The sequence below is a fragment of the Typopeltis vanoorti genome, chromosome 1, assembly GCF_054136105.1.
Source record: "Typopeltis vanoorti isolate ZY-2024b chromosome 1, IOZ_Tvanoo_1.0, whole genome shotgun sequence".
Lineage (NCBI taxonomy): Eukaryota > Metazoa > Arthropoda > Arachnida > Uropygi > Thelyphonidae > Typopeltis > Typopeltis vanoorti.
In genome coordinates this window covers 329143-352545 of record NC_143549.1, presented here as the reverse complement: position 1 = coordinate 352545, position 23403 = coordinate 329143, and the positions used below count along the sequence as shown (strand labels likewise).

The following is a 23403-nucleotide window of genomic DNA, read 5'->3' as shown; positions in this document are numbered from 1 at the left end:
AAAGACCCAGAGAAAGGTCTAGGTGGATTGATTCAGGCGTAAGGCGAATTCATCAGCTATGTGAACAGAGCACGAAGAAAAGTGGCATTAAACCGGATCTGATATATTCATCTGAACGTTTTAAGCATATGATGTTGTAAGCCTGAATAAGTCTAATAAAACTCTTCAGAACTTATTAACTTAAGTGAGTACCGAATATTAGTAAAAAGACAAGTTACGAAAATCGGTAGGAGAACATGAACTTCATTTTCTCAATGGACAACATTTAAAGAAACAACTAGACATTTCGTCTGTTTGGGCACAGTTTTTAGTGAAGGTGGCCAATTTAATTTGGAAAAAATAACATAATTCAGTAAACCTGTTATGGTATGGTAGGCCATCATGCCAGGTTGAATAAAATTATATGGAATAAGAGAGAAATTACTCAAACCACTTAACTACCTGCATACAAGACAGCATTTCAAACCAATTTTAACATGGATCTGAGAACTGGGTTGGAGCTAAAACTTAGAAATAGACCACGGATATGAAAGTTCTGAGATGAGTTAGAGGAGTCACCATTATCAGCATTCAGGAATGTGTCAGCGGAGCTAATCTTTGGTAGCATGGCCACTTAAACAGAATGGAAGAGGAAAGGTTGATAAAACAAACGTATTTTGCCAGGATGGCGTGAAAAAAAAAACTCACGGGAAGACGAATATATCCGTGATTGAAGCAATCTGTAGTAGCCAGGAAGACAGAAATGTAAGATTGACAATACTGGAGTCCTGGCATAGAGCAGACTAATTTCGGAAGTTAGCAATTGTAAATTTAATTATACAGCAAAGATCGAAAGGATGTCCTTCGACTGGAAATACAGGAGTGCTACTCCGTCACTAGAGGAACCTTCACAGAGGTTTTCTAGTGATGGGATCAAAAAAAGAATTAGATTGTCGTGGAGGAAATTGATTTTTTCCCCTCATTCTCCAAAACAGTCAAACAGGAAAGGAAACGCATTCGATTTATACGGAGTTCAGTGTCGTATTAACCGAATACAGACATCCCTTGAGCCCTAAGATAATAATTTATTGCTCTTAGTCCACAATTATCAACTCTTCTACTTTATTGATTTGAACTGTTTGTTATTATGCTCTGTTTTCCCATTATTTCTCAGATTTCAGTTTTCTGCGAGCCCAGACACATTTCGATTGATAAGAAATTCAGAATATCTTGAAGAATTCGCTTATTAGTATTTTTTTTTTATCTACCCACTAATACATTCTTCTCGTAATCAATGTCAAGTTTATAGAGTTACATAAACTTCAGAAACTTCAAAGCTTTTCTTGACGTATTTCAGTAACGAGTTAAATCTAATTTTTGAATTTTTTTTTTTCTAGGAGGATAATTGGGGCTCAGATGCAAATGATTACTTACGGAGAGTATTTGCCAGTCGTTCTGGGGGATCATTACATGGATTTCTACAGCCTCCGGGTGCTGAAGAGCGGCTTTACCCAGTACAATTCTAAAATGGAAGCTACGATCATTAATGAGTTTGCAACGGCTGCCTACCGGTTTGGTCACACTCTTGTGGACGGCCTGTTCAGCGAGATTCAACACTCGGGACACATATCGGGGATTCTTCTAAGGAATTACTACTTCTTCCCTTTCGAACTGTACGACGGTCAGCTGGAGCCTCTCGTGAAAGGTATGACCTTGCAGCCGTCTCAAAAGTTCGATCCTTACATGGTTCCTGACGTCAGAAACTTTTTGTATCGAAGACGAGGGAATGCTACAGGACTCGATTTGGCGTCTTTCAACATCCAGAGAGGCAGAGAGCACGGTCTCCAAGGGTACATTTCATACATCCACTACTGCTTCGGAGTCGAAATTCACTCGTTCTCCGATTTGGATCGCTTCATGCAGGTGGAGAAAAGGAAACGACTGGAATACATTTACGAGTGAGTACAAACCAGTAAAATGCAGATTTCATGGTAATTGTGTATAACGAAAACATGTGCAAATATTGCATTGAAAGCAAAGCTTTGTTAAAAGTGCAGGTCGCCAATATCTGCCAAGTATTTCTGTTAAATAACCGCAGAAAATTGCTTTTTTTCCCCACATTTCTTGTTTATTACTCACTTTTGTCCGTGACTGTCATTATTTTCACCCTCTTCGTAACGTTATTTCGATGGCTTTCGTTCATCTGGTACAGTAAAGTGCAGCTTTACTACTAGCGTATTAAAATAATTCTTTCAATATCACAGAATGCGATCTTCCCATTCATTCACTCTGAACCTTGTTTCTCACACAGATTTGGAGGTAAGGGGAAAAAAAAAGACTCCGCTATATGAAGTGGGCAAAATATGCGAGGAAGTGGAGTATTCAAGATCCCACATCACATCCGCAGCGATGGCCGAAAGACTTTTTTTGTGTCGTATCATCCCGCAGTGAATCTAAGCCTAATACTGCAGCAAGTCACTGATGGTTCTTAATATAAGATTAAGAATACCCCAAAACTCCTTTTGCTGCTGGAAACTGGTTTTCATTTGAATGTCGTCGAGCGAGATGCCACTTTTTTATTTTTATTTTTTTTATTTATCGAAGCGTACGCAACAGGATTACTCCTGTCGTATTTGAAATCTTCATTCCAGTAAACAACAACAACAATAATAATAAGTATTATTAAGAGACACCTCCAGGGAGTCAGGGACTCATCGAGGGGAGGACACATGCTACATGCACCAGCTATCATACTTAATTTTGAATTCATTCACACTGCTTGCACTCACAACATCAAAAGGCAATCCGTTCCAACCACGCACCACCCTCTGAGAGGAAAAATCTATTCCTCACATCCTTCTTGGTGGCCTTCATTCTCAGCTTCCAAGGATGCCATCTCGCCCTTTCCCCACCCTCCATAAATTGAAAAATTCCATCAACTAAAGTCCTCTATGACCCTTTCAGAAGTTTGCAAGTCTCAATCATATCAGCCCTCTTTCTCCTGTTTACCATAGTATTCTACAATCCTGATATCATTTTCAATACACTCGTCTGTGTACTCTCTCCAATATATCAGAATCACAACAGAAACCAGGAGACCAGACCTGCGCACACTAGTCAAGTGAGGTCTTATCAAGGCCTTGTAAGGAGGCAAAATGACATCCTTATCTCCACATGTCAAAGTTCACTTCAGCACTTCAATTATCCTCTGAATTGTATTGCAGTCTTTGCTATATGATCTTCAAATTCAACTTTCTATCTTATAAAACTCTAAGATCACTAGCCTGATTATTTTCTTCTAGCATAATCCCACCAGTATAATATAACATTGGATATTTAATCACTCCAAATTGCCTGACCTTACATTGAAATGACGGCCATTTTCACATACCCACAATTCCAGCCGATTTATATCATTCTGGAAGAATTGTATAACAACAGCATTCCTGATTACTCTACCTACGTTTGCACCATCAGCCAATAGTTCTATGTCGCATATTAAAATGCTCGCCTGGTTGGCCGAGTGGTTAGCGTATCCGCTCCCCATCCAAAAGGCTGCGGGTTCGAATCCGCTATGGGTCTTGATGTTTGTGATTTTCTGTGAAAATAGTAGTGGTTGTGTTGGGCGGTAGATGGCGTTGGTGCAGTTGCGGTTCGTTGTAGTTGGTGGTTTGAGCTGTAAAGTAGGTACCCTCCCACGATGAGTGGGAGGAGTCTTTGGATTCCCTGGAGGTAATAATAGTAATAATAATAATAATAAATCCTTCCAAATGTCATTATAGAGCACAGGTTGAATAACAGTGGATGAAGGAACTGATGCTTGTGTTCCCTTAAATTTTAGAGACTCACATCCCCATAAACTACTTTTTTAAAATCTGTCAGTCAGCTACCTTCTTATCGACGCTAATATTTTATAATCCAATCTCATATTATCCAATTTATGCAAGTCTTCCATGCTATATTCTGTTAAAAGCCCTAGCAAAATGCAAAAAGTATCAAGGGGTGTAACCACTCCCCTTGTCTTGTTCAATGGTAACATTGTTATAGAATGTGAGCAAGTTGCTAAAATATGACCTTCGATTAGTAATCGAAGATTCACTGTCAACCCATTTCTGAATGCGAGCCCTAACAAACGTTTCCTAATTCTTCACCACCACTCCTGAGATACTAATTGGTTGATAGTTGGATACATCGGTCTTTGCACCATCCTTGTGCAATGGAATTACCATACATTCTTTTCACTCCTGTGGAATCTTCCCTGTTCTGAGACTCAAATTACATAGCCTGTCAAAGGTAGCCAGTTCAGCTGAACGCCCTTTTAGCACGCGTGCTGATATGCAATCCGTCCCTATTGCTGAATTTTTATTCAGTTTGTTCAACACCTCTAATACCTCCACCTCATACACTTGAGTTTCTTCATCCAGTGAAGAGGTTAGTAGCGAAGTCAATGTTGCATACACGGGTTATTGTCTTTTATCAAAATGGGCACTCAGTTGAATAACCTCTTCTGCATCTGTCATCATCCTCAGACCATTTACATTCATTCATTGCAGTTATTCCTGCATATTCATTCTTTCGTTTACTTCTAGCATATCGATCGAATTTTTGTGGGTTATGTTTAGCTTGCAGAGCCAGTTTCGTTTCATTCTCAGACATAGCTTTCCATACAACACTTGCGACTTTTTCTGGCCTGCTGCTTATAAAAATAATAACGAACATCATCCTTATGCACACGATATTCCTTCCGCATCATCATTTTCTTATGAATCAAGATTACACATCCATTTGACTCTCACTCTGTTTATTCTTCGAACTCTCGGGACACATTCTGATATCGCATCATTTAAGTATTGTGTAAATGCTTCCCATCCACTGTCGATATCCTTTCCATCCAGCAACCGATCCCATTCCACTGCACTCAGTGTACTCCTCAGTTGGTCATAATTTCCTGCATGTAACCTTTTCTGAATGGAACATTCATAAACTTAACAAGTGAGTACCGCATGATCACTGTCACCAACTGGAAGCAGAATAGTTACATCTTTAACTGAAACGCCCTCTGACGCTATAATCCAATCTCTTTGACCTCGAATTCCTTCGTGGTAAACCTCATGATATTTTATTGCTACCCAATCAATATTTGGATAGTATAAATCTCCTATTATGATAACTCGGATGCATTTCTTCTTTACTAGCAAGCGACCCATCAGTTCTGTAACAACATCCCACTATGCAGTTGATCTTGTTGGATTCTACCTCACACCAGATGGGTTCAATCTCACTTCCACATGAAAAACTGTTTCTAGGAAAACTGTAGTCATAGGTCTCAACTCTAGCTGTATTCAAGTCATTCAATATCATTAGCAGCATGCCCCTCCTCTCCTATTCTCTCTTTCTTTCCTAAAAATACTGTGCCCTTCACTCTATACCAGTTATTAGGTCTGATTCTGATAGCCAGGTTTCACTAATACTTACAAGCTGAGGTCGCAACATATCAGCCAAGGCAACAAACTCTATCCCTTTGTTTTTCATACTACTGGCATTCGTGTACAGACAGAACAATCTACTCGTTTGTTCTTTTTGTATACTCTTGTCATATAATAATAATAATAATAATAATAATAATAATAATAATAATAATAATAATAATAATAATAAATTGAAGCTGTTTGAAAATAGCAAAAAAACTAACTAAAAAGCGGTTCTCTTCTCTTGATAAAAATAAAGGGTGGGGTTGTGAAGGAGGAAGAACAAGAAAGTAGAATGTTGCCGATTTCTAAACAGATTTTGAGGATTCATTCCTCCACTATCACTTTCGTCATTCAAAATAACTAAATGATATCTCAGAGTAAAACGTCGTATGTAAGAAAAAGTAAAACAGGGGCTGACTCCAATTTAGAAGCGGCTATTTCGATGATAATAGTGTAACTGTCGAGAATGTCAGAAATTCGAGCAATATCATAACAACAACAACAACAACATCATCATTGCTAATTATTACAAAATCATGAAATAGGCTATTATAAATTTAGTCGACCTCCTGCTTTTTTTGTGTTTCTTATTTGATAATCATTCATAGTGAGGAATTAATAAAATATTTTAAATTTAATTTTAGACTTTGTTTTGTGTGTGTGTGTGTGTGTGTGTGTGTGTGTGTGTGTGTGTGTGTGTGTGTGTGTGTGTGTGTGTGTGTGTGTGTGTGTGTGTGTGTGTGTGTTTCCCTGCTTAAGACTCGAGTACCTTTTCTTCTAGGAACAATCGTAGATTTCTTACAGTACCCACTCCCCAAAAACAAACAAACAATGTAGGTTGTTCAGCTCTTCTATGATGCTGTCTGAAGAAGTAAAAAGAATTACAAAAATGCCGCGTTGTAGCTGAACAGGAAGGAATGGTGACTGAATGAGTCTTGATGAATTAGAGAAGGATGGCGATGCTAATTCTAACGACAATGAGAATGTGTGCAGAAAGTACAATCAGAAATAGCGGAAATACATTTACGAAAACGAGTGTTATGAATTGGTTGGTCAGTGATCCACTCAACTGCCCTTTTTATATCAAGTCAAGCGTTTTTATGGCATTCTAAGAGCACCACACGATAAGTCAGAACATCATTCAACGAATTTGTGGTTTGTAGAGTTTATTATTGATTTCACAGTTAAAATATGTCACGTGTGAAAAAGCAAACTTAGTTTCTCGGATGTGGAGAGGCGACCTCGGTAAAAATATTGATCATTGAAAATGCATGCGGCATGTGAAAAAGCAAGTGAGCCATGCAGTGGGGAAGCACGTGGGCTGCTCTAAATACTGGGCATAACCTCTATGAGGTCCAGTTATATAATTACTGATATTGTTGCTGCTGCAGATTTGCTCAAATTTCAGACAGGAATTGCTGTCTGCAAGAAGATTTTGCAAGAAGACTAAATACTCGTAAACTGTCTGAATAAACAAGTGTGTGTGTGTGTGTGTGTGTGTGTGTGTGTGTGTGTGTGTGTGTGTGTGTGTGTGTGGGAGGGATGCCAGTTTAATGTTCCAAAGTGTGAGGTTTTAAAATTTGGGAAGCAAAGATGGGATGCAGATTATAGAATTGGTGAGGATATCTTAGAAGAGGTAGAGGAGATGAAATATCTGGAAAGGGGGGGGGGACTTGATATTCGCAGATATTTTGCTATAATTGTGAGCACGACAGCGGATTATAGGAAAGATGCGAACGCTGACGTGGATGGTTTTGGTTCCATTATAAAAGGCATTGATCAGGCCACATATGGATTACTGTGCACAGATTTGGTTAGAGTCCAGAGATAATTAACTAAGCTGGTCTCTGGAATGTGGAATATGAGGATAGATTGAGAGAATGCAAATTACAGAGCCGAGTGCATAGAAAGAAAAAGGGGTGACACGATCCAGACTTATCAATTGGTAAGGGGTAATTACCAGATTAACTTAGCCGAGAGTTTCATAGAATATCTGAAGACAGGAGAGGCCATCCCTGGAAGCTGCATAAGGTGGGGGTGGGGGGGAATAGTAGGTTTTTTGCATGGGTAGTGGTGGGTGAATGGAATGCATTTAAGTCAAGGTATGATGAGCTGTGCATGTGAGAGTGGGACCTCCCACGTTGACTCTCTTAACACCGTGGAGGTCTGTTAATGATAATAGTAATGATAACAACAATAATAATAATAATTTAATTTTCAACGTTTTCAGCGAATGCAGAAGTCACTACTGATCAAACATATTCTGTCCATTTAATATCCAGGATACTAAATAATCCTCATCATTCTCCCGTCATCCTGGCCATTTTCTGACCTCAAATGTCCTTCCAAGGTCTCGCTGTATCCATTCGAATAAAACTTACTCCATCACTTCATGGATACAGCGACAGCTTGATATATATGATACTTATCATCCTCTTCCAAAGTACAATCTGATGTTAAAAAGGATCAGCATGCCCTACCATAAAGGAACGTCTGAACAAATAGCGAGGACCTTCTCAGATGTAGTTTGTACATCACCTTCAAATCAGACTCGAAGTTGTCATCTTTCTTACCACTTATCAAACGTATATTAACCCCTTTATCCTTGCCTGGCGTTTATCAAATACCCTGATCTTATTAGTTTTGCTACTATTAGAATTGAAGAACATCAAGATTATGTAAGATTTTTGCAATATGAAGTTCGGGCCTTACTTCTCATGTCATCGACTAGACACAGAGTCGAAACTAGAGTTCACTGAAACTGTACCAAAGTGCTACACTACACTACACTACACTACACTACACTACACTATACACACTACCGTAGGTTCAAATCAGATAGTCTATCTTTTTGAATCCTCTGAATTCCTACGCCACAGTCGTCATCTTAATCGGACAGACTGCATGCCTGTTTGTAAGTTATGGGAAGTGATTGCTGTTAATTGTTTATATATTTTAACTAATTAATTATAAATCTATTACCTCGCCTCTGAACTCTAATAATGTTTCCTCCTACTGGACAGCTGTGACACTTGATATTACACGCATGCTGTATGACTCGTTCTTGTATTCAGAATTTAAATGCTGTTGCCAGTTTTCCTGTCTTTTCCCTGAAAGAAGACATTTCGAGTAAAATATGTAGGAATAATAAATTATATTTAGTTTTCTCTTACGTGTGGGAAGCCGTTACCAAAATGTAGTATTTCTAACTAGCATGTCTCTAGTAAATAGCTATTAATTTTTTCTTTAACGAGGTCCAACAATCCAGGCGTTATCATGCTGCAAACTTCCTTTTATGCGACCTGCTGGGTTCAATTGCTGAGTTAGTCAAGTGCACTTCCCATTTCTTCTCTTAGACTATCTGGTCTTCATATTCTCTTGAATCATCTTGTGGCTATTGCATTCATATATGTGAATCATATTACTTCCTTCAATAGTCTCTTTTCCGTATATTTTGGATCTTATAATTTCGATCCTTTACCACAACACTCAGATTTATTTCATCAATCTGAATGCAATTTCTGTTTTTCCTTATTTCTCCTGGCAACTTTCGCTCATATACATTTCTTTCAGTCTCCTGCACCACGAAGTAAATCTATTCCTTAATCTTACATAATTTTCTTTAATTTCTTTTCTCCCTGCTTGATTTTCGCTCATCGTTACTCAAGTTTTCTTAGTTCTCTTCTTAATTTGTGCAGACATTTCTCAGCACTTTGGTGTATTGTTTACATAATCCTTGGCTATTTATTCCAGCTATTTTTTTTCTGGCTGTTTATTTAACTTCATTTGTTCATCTCCGAAACATTTATATTCATTTTTATAACTTTTTTTTTTTTTTTCACATCATAAACTTTTTGTGGTTAAAGTTTTCCGCTTGAATCTGAGATTCCACTTAACCACGATTAGATTCTGATCACTGTTAACATTTGCAACTGGATAACTTTACAAGATTTATCTTCCGGTTCCGGAATATTTGCTTTGCTTTGTTACTGTACAGTCAATTTGGTATTTCCTAAATCTCCCGGAAACGGTTTTTGAAATAAACTATAATTCCGACCGGCAAAACCATTCTAATTTGTCCTTTGCCCATTCCAAAGTTTTTGACTCTCTCGTTTTCTTTTCCATTTCCAACTGCCACATCAAAGTTTGAAATTAACACTTTGTTGTCTCATCATGTACCTGACACCACGGAATATCGGAAGGAACGTTTGCACCAATACTTTGAGACAGAGATTTAACGCGTGTTTGTGCGAGAGAGAGAGAGAGAGAGAGAGAGATGCGAAGAATCAGAAACTTTATTTCCGATTAGGAAAGTGCTTGGGTTTAACAGACTGCAGAGGAAAATCTTCTTATATAATCGAAGAGCTTATTTGAAATGCCGATTTAGAAGGTTTGGGAGATTAACAGTTCTGGTGAGAGAAATATATTTTGAGTTGATCGAAGTTTCGTGGCTGTTACTTCAGCTACGTTCAGGAAGAGACATAAAATAGGATGATGAGTTCTCAGCTAAGACACAGAGAATTTCGTTCGACTCTTCTGAAAATCGTAGCTTCGACAGCGTTCCCAAAAACCACTACACAGACGCCCTCGAGTTACATATTATTATTATTATTATTATTATTATTATTATTATTATTATATGAGACCTCCAGGGAGTCAAGGATTCATCGAGGGACGCTGTAAATTACCCAACCCAGCTATCATACCTTCCCTTAAATCCATTTACACTAGATACACTCACTACCTCTAATGGCAAATTATTCCACTCACTCACTGCTCTCTGGGAGAAAACCTAGCTCTTACCCCTTTCTTGACTGAGAACAATCTTAACTTCCATGAATGTCCCCGTGTTCTCTCCCCGCCTTCCATATAACGAAAAAGTTCATCATTTGAAATGCTATAACACCCATTCAAAAGTTTATAGACCTCTCTCATATCACCCCTCTTTCTCCTGTTAACCAGAGTCTGCAATCCACATACTCGCATCTGTCCTTATAATCTAAATCCCATAATCCGGATATGATCTTTGTAACTCTTCTTTGCACCCTTTCCACAGTTTCTTTATCCCCTTGGAACCCAGGAGACCAAATCTGCGCACAGTAATCCAAACGTGGTCTTATCAAAGCCTTATAAAGAGGCAAAATGACTTCCTTATCATTAAATGTCAAGGTTCGTTTCAACACAGAAATTATCCTCTGAGATGTATTTGTAACTTTTGCTATGTGACCTTTGAACTTTAAAGTCTTAATCTTATCCACCAAAACACCAAGATCCCTTGCCTCTTCAGTTTCTTGTGAAGGAGATCACGCCAAAGAGCACAACTTTACACTTACATTAAACTAACAGCCATTTCGTTTGCCCAGATTTCCAGTCTATTCAAATCATTTTGTAAATGCTGAATATCAGTAGCATCCTCGATTGCCCTGCCTATCTTCGAATCATTGACAAACAACTGCAAATCTGATGATAGACCCTGCTTGAAGTCATTAATGTATAGATTAAACAATAATGGCCCAAGGACTGAATCCTGAGGTACACCACGGGTTAATTAAATCTGGCAGATTCACACCCACTGTATACCACTTTTTGATATCTGTCTGTCACCCATCCCCTGATCCAAGTCAATAGATTATGTTCCAATCCCATATTTTCCAGTTTACAAAACAGCCTATCGTGTGGTATCCTATCAAATGCCTTAGAAAAATTCAACATTATCATAGTGTATCCATTCCCTTTATCCAACTCGGCCGTAACATTGTTAAAAACTACCACACCAGAAATACTAATAGGTCGGTACTTAGACACATCAGTTTTTTTCACCACCCTTGTGCAATGAAACTATATTACATTCCTTTCATTCCTGTGGTATCATTCTTGAGCTGAGACTCAAGTTATACAAATGTGTGAAAAGCCTAGCCAATTCAACTGAACATTCCTTCAACAAACGGCCAGATATTCCATCTCTCCATATTGACAAATTCTTATCCAGATTATGCAAGAGCTCGTCAACCTCATTTTCATGAACCTCTAACTCTTCATCCAACGTAGCAGTAGCACCTTGCTACATACACCTGGTGGATATATCTTAGCAAAGTGAGCACTCATTAACTGAACAATCTCCTTAGCTTCCGACACTCGTGTGCTATCTGCATTCAATAAAGTTATTCTTCCACATTCATTCTTTCTTTTGCTTGCTGCATTACGATGAAATTCTTTGGATTGCCTTTAGCTTGCATGGCCAATTTCTTTTCATACTCCGGTTTAGCTTTTCTCACAATACTCGTTATTTTCTGGCCTGAGTTTTATATACAGTATTTCATAACTCATCTCACTCTTATTCTCACGATACTCCTTCCACATAATCTTTTTGCGGATCTCTAGCTTAATAAGGCTGCTCATCCATTTCACTGCTAACCTATTTACTCTTCGAACACTAGGGATACATTGAGATACCGCCTCATTTAAGCATTTTTCAAAGATTCCCATGCATTGCTGACATTTTTACCATTCAGTAACTGATACCATGGGACCAAAGATGGTATTCTTCTAAGTTGATCAGAATTTCCAGCTTTTTAATTCAGCATGTAGCCTGTTTTAATCTCGGAGCTTCAAATACAAGTAAATACTTCTCAAAAAAGAACAGCATGATCGCTGTCACCAATCATCAATTGGTGGTAAAATAGCCATATTCTTGACAGATATCCCTTCTGAAGCTATGAGCAAATCCAACACTCTTTGACCTCGAGTTCCTTCTTTCACATGCTACTTGAGAAAGTTGTCTTGCAACAATTCAATAAATTCCTGTTCTTTCTGATCATGAGATTACCCTTCAACCCAATTAATGTTTTGAAAATTAAAGTCACCCATAATGATCACTCGCTTGGTACCCATAAGGCTAAATTTGCGATGCATTTCTTCGTCTCCTACAACTGAGCTGCCAGGTCTGTAGCAACACCCCATCATATATTTCATTCTGTTAACCTCCACATGATTAAAGAGTAGTACCAAGATTCGTTAGATGAACAGAAAACAGAATAATTCTTTTAAAGTTGTACCTCAAAAAAAAAAAAGTCCAATTTATGAGAACACCATTCGTATATTTAATACTGATTGAAACGTGGAAAAAAAGGAAACCAAAAATTTTAGTCCAAAGATACTTTACAGATTTAGTATTATATTAAAAAAAAACACACAATGGATGTTATGGAGAAGATATTTTGAACACGATTTGGGCGATACCGTCAAAATACGAGATCTGTTTTTTTTTTTTATCGAAGCTATTCTTTCGTTGCTTTCTGGTAACAACAGAGAAAGTAATCAGTCAAATCTTCTGGGTGTAATGATTTTGGAGGAGGAAGAGGCCCGGAAGTCGACTTTATCTTGCATGATGTTGCCATCTGAATGTGTGTAAGAGAGTCAGATAGAATGAATTATATCCAAATGCATGGGTTTGTTTGTTTCTTCATAACGTTGTAAAGTTGTTTCTTTCTTCATAAGAGCAAATTATTTAATAACTTTAATAACTTTAATTATTTAAAAACTTTAATATTAGGTCAGCAAAAACAGGTGTTTTTGCTGACCTAATATTAAAGTTTGAATTCGTTTAAGCTACGTTTTTTGTTCACATGTTTGTTTTCGTTGATGTTTAGGTCTGTTCACGACATCGACCTCTTCACAGGAGGGACTTCTGAGAATTCCATTCCCGGAGGAGCCATCGGACCCACCTTTGCCTGCATCGTGGGAATTCAGTTCTACCACTTGAAATTTGGGGATCGCTATTACTTCGAACATCACGGAGAATCCGGGTCCTTCACTCACGGTAATCAACATTTACTTATGTAACACATTTCTTGTCACCTTTCTGATTTAGCTTATTTTAAGAAATCTTACTTAATCGTAACACATCACATCGCATTCTGAAATGTTGTTTCCTTCGCGCTATTTACTGATTGGCTGTTTTCGTGCTTTCGCTTTCCGCTGGTAGTTAGCTTGTCTGATCACAAACCGAGATTTAAATATTGGGTGCATAATAATAGCAGTTGCTTCTTCCATTTTTGTCACGTAAAGATGGATGATGTTAGTTCCCTCTGTACGCAATTACTCTTGCACAGTTGGCACTGGGATCTGCACTCTTGGAAAACTTGGCAACTTGAATTGAATGACTTTAAACGTAAATTGAGGCTTTTTAAATCAACATTGGCTAATAATGTTTTTACTTTTTTCCGAATTGCGAAGAACATTTAGAAGAATTTTGAGAAAATATCATTTTCAGCTCATGTAAAGTATATTGAAATGATCATTGAGGATTTTGAGAATCTATCTGGTAATTTTAAGGAAAACAAAGAAGATATTTCAATTTTTACTCAACCCTTGACTGTCAGCATTGAAAATTTAAGACCTGACCTTCAGCTAGAATTGTGTGATTTGCAATCAGACCCCTTTTTATACTAACAGAAGTGAAAAAGGAGAAGATTTTTTAAAATTACTTCCAATTGAGAGGTCACCGAAATTGAGGAAATTTGGACTCGAGATGTACTCAATGCTCGGGAGACATATCTTTGCGAAAGCACTTTTCAACGATGAAATTCATTAAATCAAAGAACAGGATATCAGATAATTCTCTTGCAAATTTACTGCGATTGGCAACTACAAGCATCGAAATTGATAGAGGCACTTTAGTAAACGAAGCCGACCTACCGCATAGTTTTCGTTAAAATGAAATAAATAATTATTGTTTCTTGTCTACTTTTTTATTATTATAGACTTTTCTTACTTATGAAATTTTCGAAGTGTTTGCTAAACTTAACTAACGGTAAGATTCTCCAAGTAATATAATATATGTACTGTATTTATTATTCTGGATGTGGCCCTGGGATAAATCTTTTATTTATTTATTTATATTTTTTTTAATGCGATCCTTGAATTACCTAAGGTTGGACAGTCCTGTACTAGAACATAGATCATTCCACCCGAAAGGCAAATATCTCGTACTACCACCCTGTGTAGGTACGAACTTGATTCACGTCATTTGATGCAAAATTGATTGTGGAAAGAAATTCATAAACAGTCAGGCAGACCAAAACAACTGGCTGTCAGGACAGTCATATATTGCTCCATTCCTATGGAGTAATAGTTCAACAGTAGTCGAGTACGTTTATGCCAAATCATCGAACTTCATCATCTCGGTTTCCATGGAAACACAGCTGCTTACAAAGGCTATTTTTCTGCCCAAGTCCACATGTAGTTGAGCGCCGTAGTTCAACTTATTATTTTTCAAGGAGAATAGCACATAAATGCTCGTGGGGCCTAAGTCCACCAATAGGCTTAAAACATTTCGTAGGTGAGAGAGTCACAAAAAAAAACAAAAAAAAACATAACGCTAGTTTATTTTACTCGAAACACAGCGAAGGTTAGGTACACCCAACTTCTTTGTCTCCTGGAAACCCATATATGTCAATGTCAATGCTCTTATCTGCTCATATTTCCCCACAGATACAGTGCTACTACAGGGATCGTACGCTTCCCCCCCCTCTCTTCCTCCTGTATTTAAATGTTCTTTTCTCATTGACTTCAAATCCTGCTTACATCTTATACCCCATTCCTTTTCCTCATTTGTGTTAACGCACAATCACTACAATCTTTAAGACCTTTCATAATCAGTGCCTTAACCTCCGATTTCTTTCCTGTTCTTCAGTTGGGAAAGGATAGCCTAGCGAACTTAAATTTTGCCCTTCACTTCACACTTCACTTCATACTCTTGATAACAGCTAGAGCTTTAAACGCGATTCTCCTCTTTAAAACTACTTTCATGCTCGGCATTGTTTCTCAACTGTGTGCACTGAGGGCATTGTATTAATCCCAAATCTACGGGATCTTAAAATGCTGCTCACAAATTTGTGACTGCACCTTCTCTAAGAATAGATGATGCTGTCTGTTCAGATGACAACAATCCAACTAATTTATGACTCTTCTTTCACCGATTTATCCATCTCACTCTTGAAGGCTTTCGGTTTTTTTCCTCTACTTTAGGGAAAATGTTCTGCAGAAAAAGCTTCAGGGAGACATACCACAAAACTAATTGTAAGGTTCATCCAGAAAATTGCGCTATGATGTGAAGAATGATGACGTATGCGTATAATTTCCTTATTCCCACTCAAGAGAGGGGATCAGGAAATTTCTTCCAGTCAGCGACTAGAAACTATAACGGTGTTTCTTGTCTTCTTGGTGCAAATTACGGCAATATATGCACCTCCATTTGTTTGTCCAGAAGCATCGATTACTATTAAGTTGACATTGAATCCATCCTTCCTGATAGTGCTTTGTCTGTTTCCCAATAAGAAACGTTAGTAAAGGGCAGGAAAAGCTGAGAAATAATCTTAGCTCAGATTAACAGGAAATTCCTGGGCGCGAACCCTCGTAATAAAAGGAACTTGGATTCTCCTTGTTTGAGGTGCACACAATCGTCAGAATCCACAGGTATGCAACGACGAGAACGACGAAATAATCAGGAATGGTTGCTACTATTGCAATTCAGCTGCTGAAAGGTGCGGCGGTTCATTTTCAAGCAGAGAATTGTAATAAATGCATTCACGAGAAGTCAGGTCAGTGTGAGCGGAGACGGAAGCGATGCTCTACAAGCAATTGGAAGTGACAACTATTGATACACGAACACCCACACACAACGAAACAGAGTATTTCTCGGACATGAACGGACGTACCTGTGATCGCTCCTCTTTCTAGCCTGATTTCGTGAGTAGCAAACAGGAAATCTGGATGCATTACAAATCGCTACCGACTTACAGCTTGCACTAACAGCCAGTAATTTACTCCATGGCACTGTAATTATGAGTGATTTTTTATTCTATACTTTTGGACCGAATGCAGCTGTTGAGATTGCACCCATTGTTCACCTGCCCTTAAGCACAACATTCCACTAGAATCCAACAGTCCTTCGTCCCCCTCTGTCGCCAATAAAAGCGAAAAATACTCACAAGGAACAGCCCTCTGACTTTGAATTCAATAGAAACGTTACTTTTCGTAACAAGTAGCAAAACTGTCAGTATACATATTCTTAAACTTTGTACCTGAAAAGCTGATGTGGGAATTTTCAATATTACAACATCTCAGTATTATCACTGAGATGGCGGCACGGGACGAATTCGAGTTCGAAATAGTCTTTGATTTGCTGCGTATTGCCAGAGTAACTGGTAATCTAAAAATGATTTAAAAAAGGACATACTAACTGCAGTGAGCGAACTAACAAAGGTATTTAACAAAATGAAAAATGCAACTAAAGTATCAAAAGAACCACAGACTGCTACAAACAATGAGGAACAGACTAACTTAGCTCAGCTATATTCGAATGCCGTTAAAAACAATGCTAAAACCAAAGACGAACCTGAAAACAATCCTTACCATAAATTAATAGTGAAACCGCGAGCTCAATTAAGCAGCGAGAAAACTAAAAATATCATCAAAGGAAAAAATAGACCAAAGAAAAATAAAAATCGGAATCACAAAAATGAAAAGTAACGGAGGAGTGTTAATTGAATCCAAAGAAAAGATCAACACCGCCGACTTACTGCATAACGAAATCTCCAAGGAATGCAAAGACACGTCAGTGCCAACCCCAGTAAGAAATATCTTCCATGGCTAATAATGTTGCCAACGAAAGCGATACGAAGAATGCAAATGACTCAATATTCTTGCAGAACGAACTCTTCAGTGGAGACACAAAGATGACACAGAAATTCATCAATACAAATTAAGAAAAAAAAAACAACAACTTCGGCTTAATTGTTGAAGTCGATCCAAAGGTGAGGACCAAACTGCTGAAAGCCGGTGTTAAAATGTGCTGTGGAGAATTTACCACTGCGCAGGCAGACTACGCAAGCATTATGAGGTGCTTTAACTGCAATAAGTGCCACCATTATGCAGGAAAAAAAATTACCTGTCCGTTCTGTTCTAAGAAACACAAGCTCATCGACTGTCCACGATTGAGTCCGAGATGACCTGTATAAATTGCCAAAAATCATATCAAGCATACCAAAAAAAAAAAAAAAAGACTGCACACACATGGAACTAAGCAAAGACTGCCCCCGATACAACTTCTACTACAGATTGCTTAAAATTCAAAACAGATAACGAAGTTAGCAGAAACAGAAATACTTCCCCGGCATCCCTTCAAATAAATCTTCAACGCTCTATCAAGACTGTAGACAACTTCCCAGAATTCATAAACAAGAAATATAGGATTAACATTAATACAAGACCTTACAACATCAACAACAAAATATGCGGCCTTCCAAGTAATTTTGAAATATTTTCCAAAGGATCTGAAAAAAAGAAAGAGACCTACAGTACTTGTGATCAACCCTCCTGAAGTCGAAGCAATAATAATTTCTCAGCGCAGCAACGAGGACTCAGTACTCATCGAAATTACATACAGAGGAATTAAAAGTTTTGCTGCAAGTATGTATCTAAACTATCAAGCTGACATAAAGTACGACTTCAAAAAATGGGCAACGTCGTTGATTTTACCGTCAGCCAGGGCCTAATTCTTGGTTATAAAACTATAAACTACTTACAGAAGAAAGATGCCTAAACTTGTGTGAAGGAGAATGGAAAAAATCAAAAAACGGATCAACAACAAAAGAATTCTTGCCAAGCATCAGAAGCAGACTCCAGCTGAAAAAACGAGCCAACTCTCCAGGTTTAACCATGCTACTAAGAGGACATGAAAAACTAAGACACACTTACACAGATATTCCATATCCTGGAATCTCCATCATGGATTTGTAGTCCACACATTCAACAGACTGTTGACCACATACTTTATGACTGTCAGCTACTGGACTCCATACGGATGCCCCTAATACAACACGCCATCACTTTGGGAGACGAGTGGCCATTGTCAAGACATACTTAAAAACTATTTAAATATATAAAAAATCATATATATTGGTATCTTTAACATTTATTATACCCAAGGTAAAATACTTTCCACACACACACACACACACACACACACACACACACATATATATATATATATGTTAAAAATACCAAGCAATTTTTATATAATCATAATATATCATTATCTCTATATCTTTATATGATTATATCTATTATATATCTACACACACAAGAGAGCCTTTGTAGCTCAGTGAATGTGGCGTTTGCACACCATAGTACTTGACCACAAGAAGGAAGACTTACTTTCGAATCTAGTCGGCGACTAGAGGAAATTTTTCTAAACCTTTTTTCGACCGATACCCGAGTTAGTCTATCTCTGGCACGGGCAAGCGGGTTTTTCTTCCCGGAAACTCGGGTTTTTCGTCTCATAAACTCAAGAAAATCGACCGTAAAACCCACATTATTTCAGACATTAAATATATTGTGTTAGGGTTAGGGACCACGAGATGGCGGTACTTGTTGAGTCGTCTCTCTTCACTGCGTGCAGCATAATTGGTCATAGCCGTGGGCCAGCTATCTTTGATTGGCTGCCAGTGGAGAGTGAACTGCCCACTCAGTCTCCAAAAGTTAGATAGGGCTAAATCGCGTCGCCTACTCCCTATACGAGAATAAAAAGGCGTTAGCTGAATTTTTTGGCTGATACACATACAGTTGACCCTTGAACAACGCGGGGGTTAGGGGAGTCGACCCCTGCGTTGTTCGAAAATCAGCGTATATTTGCCTCCCCAACCACTTAACTACTAATAGCCTACTGTTGACCGGAAGCCGTACCGATAATATAAACTGTCGATTAACACATATTCTGTACGGTATTATATATTTTATTCTTACAATAAAGTAAGCTAGAGAAAAGAAAATGTTATTATAAGAAAATCATAATGAAGTGAAAATACATTTAGAGTTCTGTACTGTATTTATCGATACCATAAGTTCATGTGGTCTGTTTACCAGATAAATCGTATGTCTGTCATTACTGTTATTAATGTTGTCTACATCAATATTGTCTTACATGATACAAAACTCAGTAGTGTTATGGGTATTATTAACAACAGACATCAAAAACGAAAACATATCCTGAAAAAAAAATCATATTTATTTACAGGATCCATGCATTGATAACGAAGCAGCAGCAATATGATTGCTTTCTGATAGCCTAGTGCAATCGATTCGATTGCTTCCCTTTAGCCTAGCCTATACACTAATGAATGAATCGTTATAAGTTTTTATTTTATGCTAATTAATTAATTAAAGTGATTAGTAAGAGTTATGGGGTGCTTAAGGGTCAAAGCTGTATAATTGAGAGGAAACCTCCAGTAGCCTTTAAAGGAATGCATAGAACCGACCAGGGATAATGGCTTAATGTCCAATCCTCACCTTCTCGCGGTGCACTCTGTTACGTATCTACGTGGATACTGAACTAACGAGGATGGACTGGCAATTTGGGATTTAGACGACCGAATTGTTTCTTATTGGCTTAAACCACAATACAAAATGATAATACAACATTGCAGAATTTCATGCCGGGTGGGGCGACGCCCAGTTAAACAAGGCCTCCGTTGTTTTCGAACAGTAGAAACTCAGCTACTGGAACAAATCCTAAAACACACCCCATCTCAACACAACAAGAGTTAAAGATCGGCACTATGAACATAAGAAGCCTGAATGGCAAAGAAATGGAGCTAGCTGAGGAATTAGATAAGTACCAGATCGTCATAATAGGCGTGACTGAAAAAAAGACAAAAACTGGTGAGATGTTTTTTGAGCAATAAATACAAAATGTTATATTCAGGCAATGACAATCAAGGAAAAGAAGAAGTAGCCATAGTATTCAACACAAAATACAAGGCTAATCTTCTTGAATGGCAGTCAGTCTCAAGTAGAGTAATGTGGGCAAATATGAGAATGGGGAACTGGACAATGAGACTTATTTGTGCCTATGGTCCCACAGAAAGTTCTACTAAGGTAGAAGTGGAGGAATTTTTTGATGCTTTAGAAAAAGCAACTGACACAATGAAAATGGAAAAGTTGGTCCTTGTTGGGGATCTAAATAGCAGAGTAGGAAATGATTGTGAGACACACAAAAATATTTTGGGAAAATTTGGAGAAAAGAGCAAAGCTAATACTAATGGCAAATACCTGTTGGATTTCTGCTCAGGACATGGACTAGTTATTACTAACGCCATGTTCCAACATAAAAATGTGCACAAATTCACATGGAGAAAAGAGGCAAAAATTAGAATAGTGTCATTAACTATGCTATAGTTGATAGTGATGTTTACTCCCTGGGTGCAGGACACCAGAGGATTTGAAATTGGAAGTGATCACCATTTGATCTTGAACAGGATAAAAATGAACAGAGAACAGGTAATTGAATTGAGCAGGATAAACTTGAGCAGCTCTCAGATGTAAACTGTAGAATATACAAACACTATTGAAGAAAAAATGAAAGAGTTTAGGAACAAGAATCAAACCTTGGAGGGAAGGAAAACATTGATGAATTCAGCCAGAAAGTCATGTGGTGAGGCTGTCTGCAAGGATAGAAAAATCAGAACTCCATGGTGGATATAGGAAGTTAAAGAGACAGTGAAGGAAAAGAAGAAATCATATCAAACTTCCCTGGCAAATAAGTCAGCTTTTGCTCTTAGAGAATACAGAGACAAATGTAAGAAAGCTAAACACTGCATAAAATTAGCTAAACCTCAAAATTATAGAAAGATTTTGTAAGAACATAGCAAATAGATATCAAGAAGGTAGCAAGATATTCTGGAGGTTGTTGAAGAAGCTTAGAAATGGACGAGAGAGTGCTATAAAAGGAATTAGAGATTATAAAGGTGACATAAGAACTGGAAAAAAAGATATCCTTGAAGTATGGAGTAATTACTTTGAAAAATTGCTATATGGAATTAGCAGTGATAGCACAGTGGTAAAAAACACTGACAAGGCATGCAGTCAGGAATACATATCCATACTTGAAGTAGAAGAAGCCATGAAAAGTCTAATATGTTGAACGACAGCTGAAGTAGGTGATATTCGACCAGAAATGCTCAAATATGGAGATATAAAGCTCTTAGAGTGACTGCACTGCATAGTTCAGAAGGCGTGGACAGAGAGACGAATTCCTGATGATTGGAGTAGAGCTCTCATAGTACCCATTTATGAAAAGGGAAATAAAACTGAATATGAGAATTACAGAGGTATATCCCTATTGAGTGTTCCTGGCAAGATCTATGCAAGTATACTTGAGAAAGGGTTGAGAAGGATTGTGGAAGAAAAGCTTGGTGAAGAACAAGCTGGATTCAGGCCAAATAGAGGCTGTCAGGATCAGATCTTCACTTTACGAGAAATGGTCGAGAAAGCATGGGAATATAACAGAGATCAGTATTTAAGTTTTGTAGATCTGAAAAAGGCATATGACAATGTGCCAAGAGAGAAGCTATTCAAAACGCTATAGTTGTATGGTGTCAGTGGATCATTATATCAAGCAATATTTAGTCTTTATTTGAGTTGTAAGTCAGCAGTTAGAATTGAAGGAAGTACAGGGAGATGGTTTAATGTTAAATCTGGTGTGAGACAAGGATGTATATTATTCTCTCTGTTATTCATTATCTATATGGATCACATTATGAAGGAAAATGGTATTAAACGTAATATCAGAATTGGAGATGTTAATTTCAGCTCTTTGCTTTATGCGGACGATGGTATACTTATCATTAAATCTGCTACAAGTTTGCAAGATTCCCTGACTAAATTGAATAGCTGTTGTAATAGATATGGTATGAAGGTCAGCAATAAAAAAACAAAGACAATGAAAATAGGTAGAATTGTTGAAAATGTCAACTGTGTTGTGAACGGGGAACCTGTGGAACAAGTGAAACATTTCAGCGACTTAGGCACGATTTTTAGTGAAGATGGTAAATTAAATATGGAAATAGACAACAGAATCAACAAAGCTGGTATGGTAGGAAGTCAATTGAATAAATGTATATGGAATAAGAAAGAAATTAGTCAAAACACTAAATTTGTTTTATACAATGCAGTGTTCAGATCAATTTTAACCTATGGATCTGAGAGCTGGTTTAGAAGTAAAACACTTGACCACAGACTAGAGACCGCAGATATAAGAGTCCTGAGAAAGATCAGTGGCATGAACAGATGGCATCAATGGCAATATCATATTAAAAGCGATGATATTAGGAAAGGAATTTGACATTGTTAACATCCAAGACTGTGTTAGCAGAGCTAATTTCAGGTGGTATGGTCACTTTCCTTGAGGAAAGATTAGCAGAACAAGTGTTCTCTGCCTGGTTGGAAGGAAAACGACATAGAGGAAGACCAAGACATAGTGGATTGATACAGTAAAAAGTGTCTTCGAAGACAGAAATATATGATCTGATAATGTTGGAGTCTTGACATGTGACAGACTGATTTGGAGGAAAATTGTAGATAGGGAGCTAGTAATGATGTAAATTTTTCATGTAGTACTATTGTCTCCTGCACACCTCTTGAGGGTAAATGTAAGGAATTTGATGATGATCATGTTGATGAGTTACAGTTATTTAATTCAGTTCTGATTTAATAAAACTGCATCTTTACGTTTGTTTACATTTCTCGCGACTGCAAATGGCGCCATTCCGATCTGTAAGTGTGTGTGTGTGTGTGCGCGCACATAAATGTTGAAAAAATTTTAACTCTTTTTAGTCTATTTGCGTATCTTTTATAGTACTAAATGGTAAAATGCCTTTATAACATACTTAACGTTTTCTTAATTTTTTTCGATGTTTCTAAACTAGCCAGTTTATTTTCAAATTGTTGGAAATCTCCAAAAAAATTTAAAGTATTTATTTCTTCAAAAAAATCCGCGTATAAGTGGATCCATGCAGTTCAAGTCATAAATCCATTATATTGGACTTATGGCTTGTCCCAGCGTATACGTTTTGAAGTGGGATTCTTAATTAAATGTACAGAGGTCGTGAAAGGC

General features: G+C 37.6%; 1 protein-coding gene across 1 annotated transcript in view; it reads left to right on the top strand.

Annotated features, from left to right (window-relative positions):
* Positions 1-23403, top strand: part of LOC150109746 (immunomodulatory peroxidase-like) — a 143851-nt gene that overhangs the window by 113917 nt on the left and 6531 nt on the right. The window contains exons 10-11 of the mRNA XM_090406347.1: positions 1377-1937; positions 13100-13269. Of these exons, the coding sequence (XP_090262473.1) occupies positions 1377-1937; positions 13100-13269 (731 nt within the window). The remainder of the gene's footprint in view (positions 1-1376; positions 1938-13099; positions 13270-23403) is intronic.